This window comes from Camelus dromedarius, chromosome 15 (genome assembly GCF_036321535.1).
Source record: "Camelus dromedarius isolate mCamDro1 chromosome 15, mCamDro1.pat, whole genome shotgun sequence".
Classification (NCBI taxonomy): Eukaryota; Metazoa; Chordata; class Mammalia; order Artiodactyla; family Camelidae; genus Camelus; species Camelus dromedarius.
In genome coordinates, this window is record NC_087450.1 from 24309725 (window position 1) to 24328776 (window position 19052).

Sequence of the window (19052 nt, forward strand, 5' to 3'; positions counted from 1 at the left end):
CTCACATGTAGTAATTACCTGCTTATACTCTGCTTATTCATTGTATGTACAAATGTGTAACACTTTGAAGGATTTTAATGTGCTAATAAGCCTTTAACTTGGCATCATACATGAAGAGTATGAGTTTTATCAGTAGGAAGCCTGTGTTAAAAATTCACATTCTACCACTTATTAATTAAATGATCTGGGTCCAATCATGTAAGAGCTGAGTCTCACTTTCTTGTCTGAAAGCCTGCGTCACAGGATTTTAATAATTGAAAGAGATAATGTTGTCTACGATGTTTAGTATAATGTAAGTGCCCAGTAGATATTGACTCAGACAGTAAAGGGATATGTGGAGAATGTAGATCAGAACCTGGAAGACATTTCTGAAACATCTCTCAGGCTTAAAAAGTGTGTAGCTTTTCATTTTTTTTTTTTTTAACATTATTAGGAAGATTTGCAGTTTTGCATTGTGATTGATTTCTGTTGTCTTACCTGGATATATATGTGTGTGTGTGTGTGTATATATATATAGCTATTTAGTTATATTTTTAATTTATTTTCAAAGTGAAGGACAATTCAGATGGCTTCCAGGAACCACAATTTGCAATTTAAACAGAACATATGATTTACTCCTATTATTGAATCTATATTACTGGAATTTATTGGTCTATGTATGTAACTCTGCCAGTGGTGTTAGTTAATTGCTTCTCTCCTCTCAGTTATTTAAATTGGGGTTTAAACACTCTTTGGAATCCTCAAGTAGGATAAAAAACAAACTTGAATACTGATAAATTCCTTTAAATACAATATGTGGTATGATGGAAAGAGTGAGACCTTCATGCTTAGACCTGAATTTCAGTCTGTAACCCTGCACAATTTATTTAATAATACTTCTAAGCCTCAGTTGCCTTATGTCTAGAATGCAGATAATAAATACTTTATAGAGTTGTGGTTAGTGATAATGTATACGAAGTACTTGCACAGTCTCTTGCTCAGAATAGGGGATTACTAGGTTTTAAAGTCCTCTTTCATGTGTTTTATAAAGTAATATGTTTGTGATATAAACACAGCAATACAGCTTACTAACTTTAAAGTATCTAATGGGTTGACATGAGTTTTTTTCTTTTTCTTGGTATATTTATTATTTAAATACCTGGATAAGAAAGGTGATAGTGATTGTGGTGGTATTTATAATAATAACAAAATAACAACCTTGACATTTATTAAGAATTTATTATATGCTACTTACTATATTAAATACATTATATTCATTATCTTACTAATGAAAAATTTTTGTGAATTCATTATCTCACTTAATCCTTACAGTATCTCAGTAAGATCATTCTTGTTTCTACACATATTTTATAGATGAAGAAGCTGAAGTGTAGAGGGATTTAGTGACTTGTCTGAAGTCACACAGCTAGTGTGTTATGGAGCCAGTGTTTGAGTCTAAGTGATGCAACTCCAGAGTCTGAGTGCTTGTATGAGCACTGTTGTGGGGCCCAGGGGGAGCCTCCAGGGCAGAATGTTACCAAAGGCTATCTTTATCGCTACTTCCCCTACCCTCTTGCTGTATCCTGTTTAAAAAAAAAAAAAAAAGAACGAACGAAAGAAAGCAAGCTACATTAGTTATTAGAGCCGTTGTAGCAGAGACTTATAATTAGACCTGTCCCTATAGGTTTTCTAGATTCCTTACCAGTTCTTCAAGACCCAGCTCAATTTCTGTCTTTCACAAAGTCCTTTAAAATATCTTCCAGTTGTTTCTATTCTAAATTCTTATGATAGTGTGATTTTTATAATTTATTGATACTGTTTTTATGTGTCTTACTATCTTCCTAAAATTGTAGTGTTTTAGAGTTGGACAGGACTTAAAGAAAAGTCCATGTCCCCATTTTCAGGTTTTCTAATTCATTCTACTAGGTTGAGTTTTTTGAATAGTATCAGCTCAGTGTTTGCTGAATATAAGAAAACTATTAGCGTTGCTTATTCAATGCTTATTATTCATAGCATAGATACACTATTTTATGTTCTGGTTAGGTAGCAGTTGGCTAGTATATTGGTACTGTAGTAGAAATTAGTTGAACAGAACAAAACTGATGTAGATGTTTTAGGCAGAGTTGGAGCAAACTTGAGATGGGGAAAACTTTAATAAATAGTTGAAATCAGTTTGCAAACAAAGCTGTAACATCATATATAGGATGTTCAATTAATAGCATTCAGAGCAGATCGTATTTAGGAGAATGGAATAAATGTTCCCTAAACATAATAAATATTATTTGAACCCCTGCTGTGGTGGACACAAACTGTGATGGGCATTTAAATATCTTAATCAGCACACCATGTGATATTTACTAATAGAAATTCAGGGCTTCATAATAATATCTAACATTTTACAGTTCACATACATAATTTTCCCCACAGAAATACCCTTTACAATAAAGGAAAGTCAAAGACCTTAGAGGACTTGGGGAATCGAGACCAAAGCAGCCCCTAGAAATATTTTTGTTACCTCCTTCATCTTAAAAATTACAAGTGTTTAAAATTGTACTCAAGAGTCTGTCCATGCTCCCCCTACCCCGGCTGTTCACAATTCAGAAAGAGATGAATTATGTTTAGCCTGTGAATTCAAGAGCCCTTTGGCACACTGCAGAATTCTCCTTGGGTTGACCTGACCTTGAGAACACAGGCCTATGGTTATTTGATCCCCACAGTGGCCTGTGACCATTGGCCAAGAGCAAACTTGCTAGGTTAGGCTTTGTCTGACTCCTTACTATTAATAAACATTATATAACAGTGTAACACGTTTAATTTTTCTTTTTTTCTTGACACCTACATTTTATGGAACTGTAATTATCTACTAGCTTTTCAGGTAATCTAAAGGCTGTTTCTCTCTATTATTTGCTTTGTAGGAAACTTGTTTTAATGATGGCCAGGTTAGCTTATGATTTTAAGTTTCTCAGAAATCTCTTAAAAGCAGAGCTGTAGAACTTACATGTGTAGTTTCTAGTAAAGTTTTAATTTCTCAGCATGTTTTGAATTTAGTGATTTTTCTGTAGATACATTCTCATGTCACTGAGGTATCTTATTTTAGTGAGTGTGTGGTAAGATTTTTTTTCTATTATTTGAATATGTGTCACACATCTTATGATGAGGAAAACTCTCAAGGTCATTTTTAAGAAACCTCTTCTTGTATTGGATTAGAAGTCTGCTATGCTGGGCTTGGGAGATTTAATAGTATCGTATAGCCAGGATGATTTGGACATGTAGGAAATAGATTTGAATGAAAAACATTTTATGGTAAATACAAACAGATTCAGGTATTATACTAACATACAGTTTGGGGTAGGTTAAAAATTTAGTTTATAAAGTTAATCTTAAATTTTGGTTTTAATTTTTTCTAGAGGCCTTTTTATGTTTGTAAATAGACTGAATGTAAATGTGCTAAATACAAATGGGTGAAATAATGTTCTAATTTCAGATTTCGTCTTTTTAAATTTTCAGTTGTTGACCTCCTCTACTGGAGGGACATTAAGAAGACTGGAGTGGTGTTTGGTGCCAGCTTATTCCTGCTGCTTTCATTGACAGTATTCAGCATTGTGAGTGTAACGGCTTATATTGCCTTGGCCCTGCTCTCCGTGACTATCAGCTTTAGGGTATATAAGGGTGTGATCCAAGCTATCCAGAAATCTGATGAAGGCCACCCATTCAGGTGAGATGTGTAGAAAACAAGGCACATGTTGGCTTTGCACACTGTAAACAGGATTAGTATTGAGATTTCATTCTACTGTCTGTAGAGTTACAGGAATGCATTTTTTTTTTAACTGCTTAAAGATGATTGCAAATTTTTGCTAAAAAGCTATACCAAAAGCATCTGCTTTTGAGATTTCCTAAAAGTCATTTCAAGGGCTTATGATGGAAAAGATTGGGTTTATGTATCATTAGCCTAACTCTAGTACTTGTTAGTAAAATTTATTTATTTATTGGAAGGAGGTATTGGTTATCTAATTTGACTTTTATGAAAACTGTATTTTTTTTAACATGGTTGGGATTGGTGAGAGTTATATTTTCTTTATTGCTTTCTTTATGTACTGTCTGATACTAGAAATACTTTTCTTTCTGATAGTATTTTTATGTTTTTCTATTATGCTTTCTCTTCATGTCTTTGTCTTTTCTTACCATTCTTTCCCTATCTAGTTTTTTCTTCTCATTCCCTAATGCATTACTTTTGTATTATCCTTTGGAGTGCTCCTTAATTTTAGCATCTCCTTGTCTCTAAACTGTCATCTTCTTCCTTTATTTTGACAAGTACGCTCTAGCATTGTCTATCTAATTGCTAGTGCGATGGACACACCTCACCTTGGGTCTTCTGACCTCACTTCATAATCAGCACATTCCCCACCCTGCTTTAAAAATTCAGATATGTATAATTCACATACTATAAAATTTAGTGGTTTTTCAGTATATTCACAGAATTGTACAACCATTGCCATCTCATTCCAGAATGTTCATCACACCCAAAAGACACTTTGTACCTTAAAGCAGTCACTCCCCACCTAGCCCCTGACAGCCACTAATTCACCATGTCTTTTAATGAATCTTTTATCTCAAACTTGTCAGTTTCTATCAGTTAACACCACTATCACCCTAATTTCAGGCTCCCAGTTTTCATGACAACTCTATAAGATAGATATTACTCCATTTTACGGAGGGGGAAGCAAACTTTGAATTCATTAACCTGAAATTGCAGCTTCAAAATGGCAGTTATCATGCCACAGATCATAAAGGAATATGATTTTGGTTATACTGAAATATGTAAAAACATTGTCAAGCCAACAATTATAGTTATCTATAAATTTTACATGTTTGATTTTAAAGACTTTTGAAAAAAAACTAATGATTTCTTTATTATTTATTCCCTTAGAAACACTATCCTTGGCTCAAAGCCTTCCATAATCATTATAAAGTAAATTCAGCTAACATGCAGTTTAATACGCCTTGTGGACATTTTTCCAAGTTCTCCAATCATGCTAGTGAAGTTGATATCATATTTCATATGTAGTACCTGCGGTCATTGGAAGAGTGATGACAGTGCTGGAATTGCATTAATATCACACAAATGCTGGTTGAATGAATGTAAATATCCACAGGGTGTCACTGATGGAGAGTGCTGCCTTTGTGCCTGCTTGCCAGGCATCTTCAGCAAGGACAAAAGCAGTGGTACAAAGAAGCAGAATACCAACTAAAGTTGTATCAGTCGCCTTTCTGTATTTCTTAAAGCTGCATGAATAAATTACTGCTTACTTAAGGGGTGGATGTGAATCTTTGACCATTTGTAACTTGATAATAACAACTTGATATTTGTTGGCTAATAAATAATTGTCTTTTGGTAGACCATTGTACTAGTAAAGATGTGTTCCTAGTCCTTAACAGTTTATACTCTAGTAGAAAAAATCTGCAAATATACACGTCTATATTTAAGGGCTGGATATGGTAATTACTTAAGAATAATACAAAAGAAAGTATTGTTAGAATTACATAGTAGGGTTGGAAGAGGTGGGATTTGAGATGGGTCTGGCTGACTGGATATGCTGTCACCAGAGGTGTGAGGAGAGCACTGGGGATTGGGAAAACAGTGTGAGGAATAAAGGCATTAAGGATTAAAAAAAATATTTGATGAATGGCTCAATTTTGAGCTACAACATAGTATTGGGAAGTAAGGTTGGAAAGATTTAGGAGGGCTGTTGTGTACAGTTGGAACCATAGAATCACATAATGTTTGAGTCTGAATGGATTTGAAAAGTCTATTTCTCTAACTTGGATAGGATTGGCCATGACCCAGAGAAGCTGATTGCTTTTGCCAGGTTACACAATTAGGTAGTAGCAGTTCTGGTTCCTGCCCGAGTTCAGCCTAAACAGCACGATCTAGGGAAGCTCAGATAAAACTGACCTGGCACTGGCTGAAGGGATGGATACAGACAGATTAGAGACTGGTTTGGAGACTGGTCATTTATTCCAGTTTATAAATAATGAGCATCTAAAAACTTATAGTAAAGGCACAGTGAATAAAAACAAGGAGACATATTTGGGGCCTACTGCAGGGGTTGAAACTTTGAGACAAGGAGTTATCAAAGAGGACAGTTACTTCCAGTGTAACTAGTGTCCACAGACATAGGGAGCTGATGAGAAGGGACTGGGTAAGGAGCCACTTCCAACAGATAAGAGAATACTTAACACTTCTGATTGGGTTCTGCTCTGCCAAGATAAAATGGTTTAGTTGAAATAGTAACTAATGAAGCAATTCCTTGCATTCCTGCAGACTTGACTCCCCCCTCCCCCACTACAGTTCTCTTCTTAAATTTGACAGTTCCAGCTATCTCAGAATGGATTGGGGCATCTAAGTGGACAGTAACTGTTGTGTTTTACTGAGATTGCCTTCATATTTTTGGCAGCCATTTCACAATCTGGGGCTTGATTTATTGGGTAGTTTCCTCTAAAGTTCAGGCTATAAGAGTGTAGTATTTGGAAATGACTAGGGTTTTTGTTAGGAATACTTGATAAGATAACATTATGTCAACTTGAAAAAAAAATCCATAACAACTACCATTTACTGAGTGCTTCTTTTTGCCTGATTGTGTTAAGCACTTTACTTATTGAAATCTCATGATAATCTGTTTTATAAATGAGGAAACCGAAGTTTAGAGTGATGACTAACTTCCAAAAGTTACACAGCCAGGTAAGTGGCAGAGATTAAGATTCAAGCTCAGATATGTCCGACTTCAAAGTGTATGCTTGGTTTCTATATCCATGTATAAATGAAATAAATACTCCATGCTTGGTGAATTTTTACATTGTGCTTAATTTGGAAAGAGTAGACTTCTGTAGTAAAATATTAATGTTCTCTTTTACAGATATATAATTGCTGATTGACAGACATCCAGGGAAAATCACTCCAATCAGTGACTGTGTTTTGTTTTCTAGGGCATACTTGGAATCTGAAGTTGCTATATCTGAGGAGTTGGTTCAGAAATACAGTAATTCTGCTCTTGGTCATGTGAACTGCACAATAAAAGAACTCAGACGCCTCTTCTTAGTTGATGATTTAGTGGATTCTCTGAAGGTAAGTTTTTTTTTGCTTTTCATTTTTGGCATTCCCAGAATTTAGTATCAATTGAGTTACAAGGGGTAAAATTCTATTTTTCTATATTAAAGTAAATTATAAAGACATAATGAAGTAAGTACTGTATCACATATTTAAGATGGAGGAAAGTACAGTTCCTTTTAAAGGGAAAACGTTATAAATTCATACTTTTGGAAATCATAAAGATTAAAAGAAGATTAAAGAGAATCTTGACTATTAGAATAAATATTATCTAATAGATTTAATACCAGATATGATTTCATCTGCTTGGCTGTTTTAGAGTCTAGCACTTAATGTCTTAGCTTGTATGTGATTCTTACATACACATAAGCTATTTCATATCTTTTACTCTTTCTTGGAATATTTATCCAGGAAAAGCTTTAATATTCTGAAACACCTCATCATCAGTTGGTAATCTTTGGAATTTTCTTCAGTTTTTGGACCTGCTATAGCAGCTGTTAGAGTCTCACTTTGCAAGTAAGCTCCCCAAATTTTAGGCTGATTCAAAGCAAGCACTAAACTCTTAACGTGAACCCCAAGCACTGAGATTTTAGTGCTTTTCCTTTTACATAGAACCTGCCATTTGTGTTTTGTGTGTTATTGCCTGTGACTTAGGACAGACTTGTTCCAATCTGAGCCTGGGAAGAAATGTACTATGGTAGTAATTACTGTAATTTTCTTTTCCAGGAGAGATAATCCAAATTTGCAATGTATCATGCTAGCCAAGGATATCATAGCAATAGGATTTATAGGTTTAAATGCTCAAAATGCTTTTAACAAATATCTTAGCCTTAATAGGCCAGTAAATATTTTCAGCTGTGTGCTTCTCTCAGTTTAAGACTTGGAACCTCAGTTACTTACTAATAACATTAATGGTAGTTTCCTTTTATTACTTATCTCTTCTGTGTAGTGTCCTTGTATTTAGTGATTTATTCTGTAGTAGTGCTTTGAAATTATCTGATGTCAGTCTGTAAATAAAAAGATCATGGTTATGTCATTTGGGATGGTTTGATTAATTTCAAAAAGGAACAAATGGTATTTTGGAGTAAATGAAGTAGAATCTTGTACACAGGGGTCCTAGAAGAAACCAGTTCCTATGCATTGAAGTGATATTTGCAATGTATAGATTGACTGCTGGGGTAGAACATGTTTGAAAAATTATTGATGGGGAGGTCCTAATGCAGTTTAAGATGAAGGGTTTTGTGGGTGAGAATTGATTGAGAAGAAACACTAGAAATAGTGATACAGAGCTTCAGACAGCAAAGGGCCATCTGAATTTAGCAGTCAAATTGTTGGGAATAGGGTGTGACTTCAAACAAAATCATGAAACTTGATAGAGGAGTCACTGTTTTTATAGACTTAATAAAAACTGCAACAGATATAAACTAAAAGTCATCCTTCATGTTTGCATAGTATAGCAGTTAAGGCAGCTGTGTATGTCTATAGTTCAGTATTTTTCTTAAGAGGCATTTTTGAAGAGATCTGTTTAAAAACAAAAACAAATTGATGTGGGAATCATTCATTGTGTTCCAGTTTTTACAATTTGGAGTTTAAAGATTCCCCCTGTCTTTAATGAAAAGAAAACTTACTTGTTCTTACAGAGTTTATTGTCATCTGTACACAGTCCTATGTGTAGACAGTTATGTAGGTGTGGAAATATTTGCAAAGGCTAGAGGAGCAAGAAAATGTCAGAGGAGGCCTGATTAAATACTTTAAAAAGCCCTTTAAGTCTGATTTGCACAGATATTTGAAAATAGAATATGAGGACATTTACTTTTATGAGATAAAGAATTTCTTTTTGCTGTGTAATCTTATTTTAAAAATTTCTTTTGAAAATTACATTGGATTTTTTTTTTTTTAACAATTACGTTATTTGTGAGGAAGCTAGCATAAATGAGAGAAAGTGAACTTGGTAGATTCTTGCCTTGAGTGACTTTGCTAATTTGAAAGTAATGGGAAGTGGCACATAATGAGATAGATTACTTTCTGGAACACTTTGCTTTTATGAAATTTTCTTATATTTTAAAACAGTCTTTGTCTCTTAATCAGAAAAAAAGACTTGCATTAAAAGTATGGTTTACTACTTTTTCTCCTTAAGGAGTAACAAAAAACCATAAAACTTACAAAGGTGATAGATACAAAGCCCTTGGTAATTCATGTGCACCCTCTGATAATATACCTGCAGGGTCTTCCTTGATAAACTGTGTTTGTGCTACATGGGGGGGACTTGAGTTAAACCTTTTCTTATGTCATTGTGTATGAGCAGTATAAATTCCATTTGCAGAGAAACACAGGATACTTGCTTAATGTCTTACTGAAAAAAAGCTGAGAAAAAAACAACACGTTTGGCTCTTTATGAAAATGACCTAATAGTATTCCTTTTCTAGACATGTTCCTTGAGCATTTACCACTCTTATACCCCCCAGTTTTTGTCTATATAGAGAGCACTTTTTAAAAGAAAATTATTTTCCTTCTGTTACTTTTTTCCTTTTAGCCACAACAGTTTGTAGGAGAATCATATTCTCCCTCCCTAAAGCAAGCAAAAATGGTTTTTTCAACTCCTTTTTTTTTCACTTTTTCAATTTAAAGAAAAAATCATTTTGCTCTGTTAAACTGATTTTATTTCCTAATATTCAGATTTTAAATTTGTGGAAAGTTTGCTAATAAATAGCCCCATTTGTGATCTTGTTAAAAGTGTTTTTTAGAAATTTGTAAGAACCAGCTTTTTACTGGGATTACTTTTATTTTATATGGCTCATAGCTAGGAATATGGAAACTACCATGATTTCAGGAAAATGCAGTGGAAATTAGTCTCATTTATAAATTCATTTCATTTAGAAAATAAACATTGTATCAAGCTTGGTGGCTTGTTAAAAATAATAACTTTTTAAAATTTGAAAGAGAGTTCTCTATAACTCACTGTCTTTATAAGTGTTTCATGCCCTCAAATTTATATAATCTACATTTCTAGATTCTGGGTCATAATTACCACTACTTCTTTTTTTTTTAACATTTTTTAATTGAGTTATAGTCATTTTACAATGTTGTGTCAAATTCCAGTGTAGAGCACGATTTTTCAGTGATACATGAACATAAATATATTCATTGTCACATTTTTTTCGCTGTGAGCTACCACAAGATCTTGTATATATTTCCCTGTGCTATACAGGGTAATCTTGTTTTATCTATTCTGCATATGCCTGTCTGTATCTACAAATTTTGAACTCTCAGTCTATCCCTTCCCATCTCCCGTCCCCTTGGCAACCACAAGTTTGTATTCTATGTCTATGAGTCTGTTTCTGTTTTGTATTTATGTTCTTTTTAGATTCCACATATGAGCGATCTCATATGGTATTTTTCTTTCTCTTTCTGGCTTACTTCACTTAGAATGACATTCTCCAGGGAGATCCATGTTGCTGCAAATGGCATTGTGTTGTTTTTTATGGCTGAATGGTATTCCATTGTATAAATATACCACATCTTCTTTATCCAGTCATCTGTTGATAGATGGTTAGGCTGTTTCCATGTCTTGGCTATTGTAAATAGTGCTGCTATGAACATTGGGGTGCAGGTGTCATTTTGAAGTAGGGTTCCTTCTGGATAGATGCCCAGGAGCAGGATTCCTGGGTCATATGGTGAGTCTATTCCTAGTCTTTTGAGTTATCTCCATACTGTTTTCCACAGTGGCTGCACCAAACTGCATTCCCACCAGCAGTGTAGGAGGGTTCCCTTTTCCCCACAGCCTCCAGCATTTGTCATTTGTACCACTGCTTCTATTTGAAACCTTCTTTCTCAGAAATTGAAAATTTTAGAGTCACTATTCTTAGCATATGAAACTTTTCTTCTCCTTGCTGTCTGTCTTTTTTTTGGGGGGGGTAATGTCAGGGAGAAGCTGTTCTATCAAATGTGATCAAAGAACTAACCGAACCCCAAGGTTCACAGGCTTGTTGGAAAAGATTTCACATGAGATGGTGGTTATCATTGTGCCTAGTCTAGGTCTCCTTTTGGTGGTTGACTTAAACAAATAAAAATATGTCCTGCAGATTTCTTCTTTTAAATTCCTGTGTACAGTTGACCCTTGAACAACATGGGGGTTAGAAGTGCCAGCCCACCTTGCTGTTGAAAATCCACCTGTAACTTCAGTTGGCTCTCCATATCCACAGTTCCTCCTTAACCGAAGTTGCTCTGTATTTGCAATTCCTCCGGTATCCATGGTTCCATATTCATGGATTCAACTAGCCAGGAATTTTGTACTATAGTATTCACTACTGAAAAAATCTGCTGACAAGTGGACCTGTGTAGTTCAAATGGTGTTGTTCAGAGGTCAGCTGTAATCGTTCCTTTTGTTCTGCTCCTTTGCAATTAACTGCAAGTTTCTAAATCCTAGAAAAGATTTCAAGTGTCCATAGACTGAACAACAATCCATTTTCCAAAGGATTAATTCTAGTCAAATATTAAGGGGAAATCACTGACAAAATATTTCTAATTCCATTCAGTAGAACTTATTTCAAACAGTAGTACAAAATTTTACCACAGCCAGATGTTCTGACCAGTCCTCAGGATTTGTTTTAAAGTGGGTTTATTCCATGGAGTGCCAGATCCAAGGGAGGGGAGAATGAATGAACGAAAGGGAAGTAAAGGAAAGATACTCTATCGTTAAATTAGGCTGTGAAAGCTGTACATGTGTACTTTTCTTGGAGAGCCTATTGTATATTTATTAGTCTCTGAGAAGTCAGAAAGAGGCTGGATAACTTTATTTTACCTAGTGATATTTGTCAACCTTGTTTAAATAACACTCATTACCGCCAGAAAACTAATATAAGACAGTTGAACAAATTTAAAGCACCTGGTTAAGGTTTAACTATGTTTCTGTGACTGACCTTTTGTGTAAGGGATCTTGTTTTAAAACAGTGGTTCTCAGGCTTGGCTGTACACTGGGACCACTGGGGAACTGTAATAGATACTGATACTTGGGAAGGGGAAGGAGTGAGAGTCCCATCCTCTGAAAGTGTGATTTAATTTTTCTAAGGACACTGCCTGGAGAATCACTGTTTTTAAAAGTTGTGGCTTTGAGCTGTAATCCCTGGGCTATAGTTTTTCCCCTACTCACACCAGCCCACCCCCTTCATTATAAAAGAGAAGCATATGACTGTCTCCACTGGGTTCAGCTTTGGGACTTCTTGAGTAAGGTTCTTATCTTTATTTTAGGGGCTTCTGCCTTTTAAAACCTCAAATCCCAAGAAAAAGTCTAATAATTTTATATGCTAGATTCAAAAACCAGGGGTGTTCTTATCTTTCTGTCATAGGGCTTTTTGATGATGAAGACTGGATTCTTTATGACAGTAGTTCTTTAACTGTCAGTGGAAATATCTTAAAATTGTAAGAAAATTTCTAGCTATAGTTGTCTGAACATCTGAACATCAGGTAAACATAGTATTCCAGAATTAAGTCTGAAATCTGAATGTGAGCAAAAAGGGCCTGAACTCCAGAAATAGCTGACCCCAAAGAACATTAAAATCTGGTCCTCAGGTCTTAGGCATTTATTAACATACACATTTTGACAGTTTCCTTTCTGGTTTTTTTGGCTCACAGGAAATGGGCTGGGGAAATGCTGAGACAGTCAAAGTGTATTCATGAATGAGGCCAAGTATGTCAAAAGTCAAGTAATTTCCAGTGGTTAAAAAATGTAGGAGAAAAGCTTGAAAATGTCACAGTTGCCAAAGCAATTTCTGAAATTCTGTGAAGCACCCTCCCCCCATTTTCCTTAGAAAATGCCCCCATCCCAGTGGAGACATCATCTAAAAAAATCTGCAGAGCTTTTCAATGAGAAATGTACGTGATACACACTTAAATTTAATTCCCTTTTCCCTTGGACAGAAGACAAACAAGACCAGGTCCTTGCCCTCTTCAAATAAGTATTTATTAGACTTTCATTGTACTTTGGCCCTCTTTCCTCCAGTCTCATTACTGCCCAAAGAGAGATGAGCCTTTGATTTCCACAGTTAATACGCATTGGCTGCAAGGTTGCTACATATTTACCTTGGAATACCATAGAATTTGTAGGTTTAAAGTGCTTATTGACCTTTTTCCTGCCTCTTTATAATAGCACGCACCATAAATGGTGACTCTGTAGGTGGTTTTACCGTGTAGCAGAGCAGAGATTCTGGAGTCAAATAAACCTGAGATCATTGTCACCTTTGGTCTGGCAACTTGCTTAGTCTTTCTGTGTCTTGGTTTTCTCTTCTGTGGGGATAATAACAGTTTAACTTTGGGGGTTGTATGTAATGAGGGTAACTGACCTAACGTATGTTCAAAAATTTGTTAGTTGCTGTTGTTCTACAGCAGTTCCAGTGATCGTGCAGTTGCTACGTGCTGGTTCCTGACTCACCCCTTTCTCTTCTGATGGTGCGTTCTCTGGAAACTCTTACCCAACATTTTTGTTTTGGGCCCCTGAAGTGTTAAATTTTCTCCAAACTTAGCTGCAACGTTTAAAAATTCTGTGATAGCACATAAAAATGTGAATTTCTGGTTTCTCTCTTAAAAATGGGAAAATTTGAAAACATTAGCCTGGAATACTTGCTCGGCCGCAGTCTGTGGAGCTGGATTGTGGGTGCCTCCTTGTATCAGTCCTCACCCAGGCTCCTTCATGCATTTCTGTCACCTGCCTGGTCCCACAGACACGTGAAGCCTCCCTCTGGTCCTCTCTTTGCCTCTGAATAGCCTGACTTTGAGGAAGAATGCGCTCCAAGAGGCAAGCCTGGTGACATTTGAGCCCCTAGGTGTGAAGTCTTGGGCTCTCTTTGTGGATTTGGAGTGCAGCCTTGTTGGTGACTTAATGACCAAATTAGGAAGTATTTTTGGCTTATGTGTTAGTTTCTGAATTCTGTCATGGTAAGGGTATCTTTATTGCTAAAGCAATTTCTTCTAAAATGTAGAAGGTTGACTTTTTTCCCTTTAGACTTGTGGATGGTGATGGATGAAAACATCTCTGTTGCTCTATGGTAAACTTGCTCAAGTGCAGAAGTTATATTTAGCTTCTGCAAAAGGAGTCTGTAAAATTATGTGAGAGGGAGGAGGCTTGCTAAGTCATGCTTCAGACATTTCTACCAGTGGTTCCACAGCAGTTGCTAAAAGCAGGGCAGCATTTAAGTTTTGATTTTCAATTGATAGATACTAAGAATGCTTTACATTGCTCACTTGAACATTACATTTGTTTGTAGGTAACCAGAGTGCTGCTATTTGTAGAACTGACAGTTGGCAGAGGAATGCAAAGTGTCTTCTAACCTGCAGTAACTATACTCACTTGAGTTTGAACACCTTAATTACTCAGTACCCAGCTTATAGTAGGCACTCAGTAAGATTCTGTTAAATGAATGAATACATGAACAAAGATATGCTTTAAATTAAGGGTCAGCAAGCTGTCTGTCTGGTGCATGACCTGTTTTTGTACAGCCTGAGAGCTAAGAATGGTTTTTAAAGGATAATATTCAAAGAATATGTGACAGAGATCCCTTGTGGCCCACAAAACTGAAAATGTTTATTATCTTACTATCTTTCATATATTATCCAACTGTCTATGTACAGAAGTTTGCTGCTCCGTGCTTTAGATGATGGAGGCGCTAACTCCTTTCTCCTCTCCTCTTTGTCATTTATACTGTGTTACTGGAACCTAAATAATTGCTGTAGATGGTGGCATCTTAGTGATGTTTGTGACCTACTAAATAGGGCAGAGTGATTGCCGGACACATGAAGGCTTATAATAAGTAGTGAAGGAACTGCTGATGAAGAATATTTAATAAAAACCAAACTGACTTTGTGTTTCTAAGTATTCAGGAACTGCTTTGAAAAATGTCATTGGGTCTTTACGATGTCACCAAATTTTAGAACTGGAAGAAAACTTTGAAACTCTCTTTTCCAACCATTCATGAGTAAACTAAAGTATGGAGAGGAAATAAAGAACTTCTCAAAATGAAATCACTTTTTAGAAACAAGGCCTTTCCCAAACTGCCATATTTGATGATTTAAAAAAGAAAAAAATTCCCAGATTTTGAGACTAAGATTACTGAAGTGGGAAAGTTTGGTCAGTTCACTGCAGTCCCAGTCACTGGAGGGGACAGTAAAACATGACAGTATAATCTGAACTTAGGCAAGTTATAAAACTTTTTTTGTCTGCATTGGCTGTGGTAATAACAGGGCCTACTTCCTAAAGTTGTTAGGAATAAATGAGTGTATATTTGTAAAGCATTTAAAACTGTGCCTGGCACTAATATGGTAAGAATTGTATTAATGTTATGTTAGTGTTTGTTAATATATTAAGAAGTATATTAGGGTTTGTTAAAGGCAGTGGCTAAAAGAATAATGGTCAATTTAATATGTGTAAAAGTCTGAGGCATCTTCATTCCTAGGAGGCCTCATTGGCTGTTAAAACATGTATCACTGGAGAGACAGTGCCTCTGATCCTTAATAAAATGCTAGAGGTGATGTTTTTGGTACCTGAAACCTGGTCTGCCTGATTATGTCTCCCTGCTCCATTATTGCTTATGTCTGAGATTTTAATGTCTGTATTCAGCTTGTAAAGATCTTGAATCACTTAGCTCGTTAGATCTTTAAAATCAGTTTTAACAGCTAATTCTCATAATACCTTTCCAGTCTTCCCATTTAAAAACTACTATATAAGAGCTGGAGGGTAAGGCGTACCTTTGGTGTGTTTTCTGATCTCAGAGAAAACAGAAGCAACAATTGGTAGTATAGTCCAGAGAAAATGAGTCAAATCTGTTAATTGTTTTAATAAGAATTCTGAAATTCCTGAGTTGAGATTGGCGACTTAGAAGTAAAATATCTGTATTATTTTACCACATCTCCAAGGAATATGCCTTTAGTAGTTTGGCATTTCGATGGGACACTTTATTTGAAAGGTTAATTAAGAAACTTGAGTTTTGTTTTTAATTGGCTGTTGTTTTCTTATAGTTTGCAGTGTTGATGTGGGTATTTACCTATGTTGGTGCCTTGTTCAATGGTCTGACACTACTGATTTTGGGTAAGTCTACAAAACCACTGGAATGAAAAATTATAGGAAAAAATGGTGTGCAAGGAGCTGAGACATTTTAGTAGAGAATATTTTTACATTGTAGGAAAAAGAATGTACATTAGAGGTTGTGAGCTCTTTAAATTGCTGAAACTGATCCTGTGTATGGAAACTAGTTCCTAAAGACTACTCAAACTAACAGTGATAAACCAGATCAAGGGTGGCCCCATTTGATGGTACAGTCAGTTGTGAATCTCACCAACCAGGATGCCTGTATTTTATAGTCTGTGATGTGATCTGAAGCCAGGAATGATTCCTGCAGCCTCCCTTGGTTAATTCATTGCTCTGCAGTGGCTCCCCACCAGGTGTTTATAGGAGATCCTTGTGTATGTCTTCATGCATTAGGAACACTCCTGGCTCTCATCAGAGTGCTGCCAGTTTGATGGCTTTGTAGTGTGTGTTCCCTAAATCATACCAGTCTATTTAAAAGGTTGTGTATTTCCTTTTTCAGCTCTGATTTCACTCTTCAGTGTTCCTGTTATTTATGAACGGCATCAGGTAATTTAATTGAAGATTTCAGAACACAGAGATCACTGTCTTATATGGAACTTTGAAATATATCAGTACTAGTTTCCAAAGCCTTAAAAAAAAAAGAGAAATGTGATGTTTTCTTAAGCCTTTGCTGTGTTGGAAATAGTAATGGCTAGTAAGAGTCTAACAACTTCTTTCTACCTCTTTCAGGCACAAATAGATCATTATCTAGGGCTTGCAAATAAGAATGTTAAAGATGCTATGGCTAAGTAAGTATTTAAAATCTGCAACTTTTTTTCTTTTTAACTAAGGATAAGGTGTACTGGACTTTGAGAACTGTGCAGCATTCTCATATTGAGTAGCAACTTTCAGTCATACCTAAGGTGTGACAGTTGCAAAAGATTAGATTTTTTTCTCTGATGTTTGGATCATTAATTTCTGTTTAAATGTATTTACTAGGTTTTATTTAAGCCTAATTTGAGGCCAAGGTGACAAAATTATAGCTTGTCGTTTGACAGCCTTAGGATTTTATTTCTTGTATAAGCTGAGCAATATACGACTGGTTAATGAAGGACAGAAGTTTAAGAAGCAGAAAGCAATTTCAAAATATTTACATTGACCTTTTCCTCCTCCTCTTCATTTGTAGAATCCAAGCGAAAATTCCTGGATTGAAACGCAAAGCTGAATGAGAAAGCCTGAAATAATAAGTGTTTATCTTTAAAGGGGATATTCATTTGATTCCATGGGGGAGGGTCAGGGAAGAAGGAATCCTTGACATTGCAGTGCAGTTTCACAGATCTTTATTTTTAGCAAAGCAGTGTCTAAAGAAAAATGACCTGTCTTGACTGCCATGTGTTCATCATCTTAAGTATTGTGAGCTGCTATGTATGGATTTAAACCGTAATCATATTTGTTTTTCCTATATGAGGCACTGGTGAGTAAGAAAAGAGCTGAGAAGGCTGTATATTACACGTTGTTGCAGGTAGTCTTGCTGTATTTGGGGAATTGCAGAGAAAGTGGAGCTGAAAAAAAATAACCCTTTTCACAGTTTGTGCACTGTGTATGGTCTGTGTAGACTGATGCAGATTTTTTGAAATGGTATGTTTAGACGAGATCATGCCACCAAAGCAGGTGTGAAAAAGCTTGCCTTTCTGGGATGTTCTAGGTGTATTGTGAATTTTACTGTTATATTAATTGCCAATATAAGTAAATAGAGATTATATATATATCTATATATAGTGTTTCACAAAGCTTAGACCTTTACCTTCCAGCTGCCCCACCGTGCTTGATATTTCAGTCATTGGTTTTATGTGTGTAGTTCCAAAGCACATAAGCTAGAAAAAGAACATATTCCTAGGAGCACTACCATCTGTTTTCAACACGAAACGATGCCATGCAAATAGAACTCAACATAAACTTCATCGCACAGACTTACTGTAGTTATTTTTGTCACAAACTCTGGACTGAATCTAATGCTTCCAAAAATGTTGTTTGCAAATATCAAACATTGTTATGCAAGAAATTATAAAATGCCGATTTATACAATTGTGGTTTAAGCTGTACTGAACTAAATCTGTGGAATGCATTGTGAACTGTAAAAGCAAAGTACCAATAAAGCTTATAGACTTAATGTTCGGTATTTTGGTTTCATGAACCTGCTGCAGATTAAAAGCATACAAAAAGGGTAGACTGCTTCCACCAGTCTGGTGGCTTGTACTTGCAGAAAGGTTTTAAGCTCAGAGTGCAGCTGCATTTACTTTGGAAACAGAACATGTTTGCGAAAATGTTTTTAAATTATATTTTTTATACTTTGATAACCAAAAATAAGTTCATGCACCAATATTTTAACAGAGTAGAATAAATACGGTGCAGGATTAATGAACATACATAAAATCATACCATATAAATGTTTATAAACCAGATTTAAGAAGTTTTGACACAGACACTATTGCTCTTTACATACAGTTGTACATACCATCATTGATCAGTTTATTGTTCTTCCACATGGTTATTTCAATGCAACATCTGATCAGTATGAAAGGTCAGTGGTACAGTGTATCATGGTTATCACTCAGCATCACATGGTTACAGGAAACAGGACTGCAGAGGGACTAACTGTGGGCCCAACAACCTATCAGTGGATTAATGTAAGGCATTAATAAAATTGGCATATAAAAATAGCTTAATGAGTAATCTCATCCATTTAGAATGCTGAAGCACTTCTGTGGCAAATGTTAATCTATTTAACTGAAAATGCTTCATTTCACCTTTCCTCTAAACTGACAACTACAAATAGCCAGTAACTCAAGATCCCGAATTCTTTAGTTCACTGACTGCAAGGACTAAGCGGTATAGATGTGCTCAGAGTCACAG

General features: G+C 35.6%; 2 protein-coding genes across 7 annotated transcripts in view; one reads left to right on the forward strand and one right to left on the reverse strand.

Moving 5' to 3' along the window:
* Positions 1–18309, forward strand: part of RTN4 (reticulon 4) — a 71944-nt gene extending 53635 nt beyond the window's left edge. For all 4 annotated transcript variants that reach the window (XM_031467041.2, XM_031467044.2, XM_031467043.2 and 1 more), the window contains 6 exons: positions 3487–3694; positions 6964–7102; positions 16091–16160; positions 16660–16706; positions 16890–16948; positions 17326–18309. In XM_031467041.2, coding sequence (XP_031322901.2) covers positions 3487–3694; positions 6964–7102; positions 16091–16160; positions 16660–16706; positions 16890–16948; positions 17326–17368 — 566 coding nt within the window. In that variant the 3' untranslated portion in view covers positions 17369–18309. The remainder of the gene's footprint in view (positions 1–3486; positions 3695–6963; positions 7103–16090; positions 16161–16659; positions 16707–16889; positions 16949–17325) is intronic.
* A 330-nt stretch (positions 18310–18639) lies between these two features.
* Positions 18640–19052, reverse strand: part of EML6 (EMAP like 6) — a 214091-nt gene continuing 213678 nt past the window's right edge. For all 3 annotated transcript variants that reach the window (XM_064494485.1, XM_064494483.1, XM_031467040.2), the window contains one exon: positions 18640–18810. The gene's annotated coding sequence lies outside the window, so the exon portion shown is untranslated. The remainder of the gene's footprint in view (positions 18811–19052) is intronic.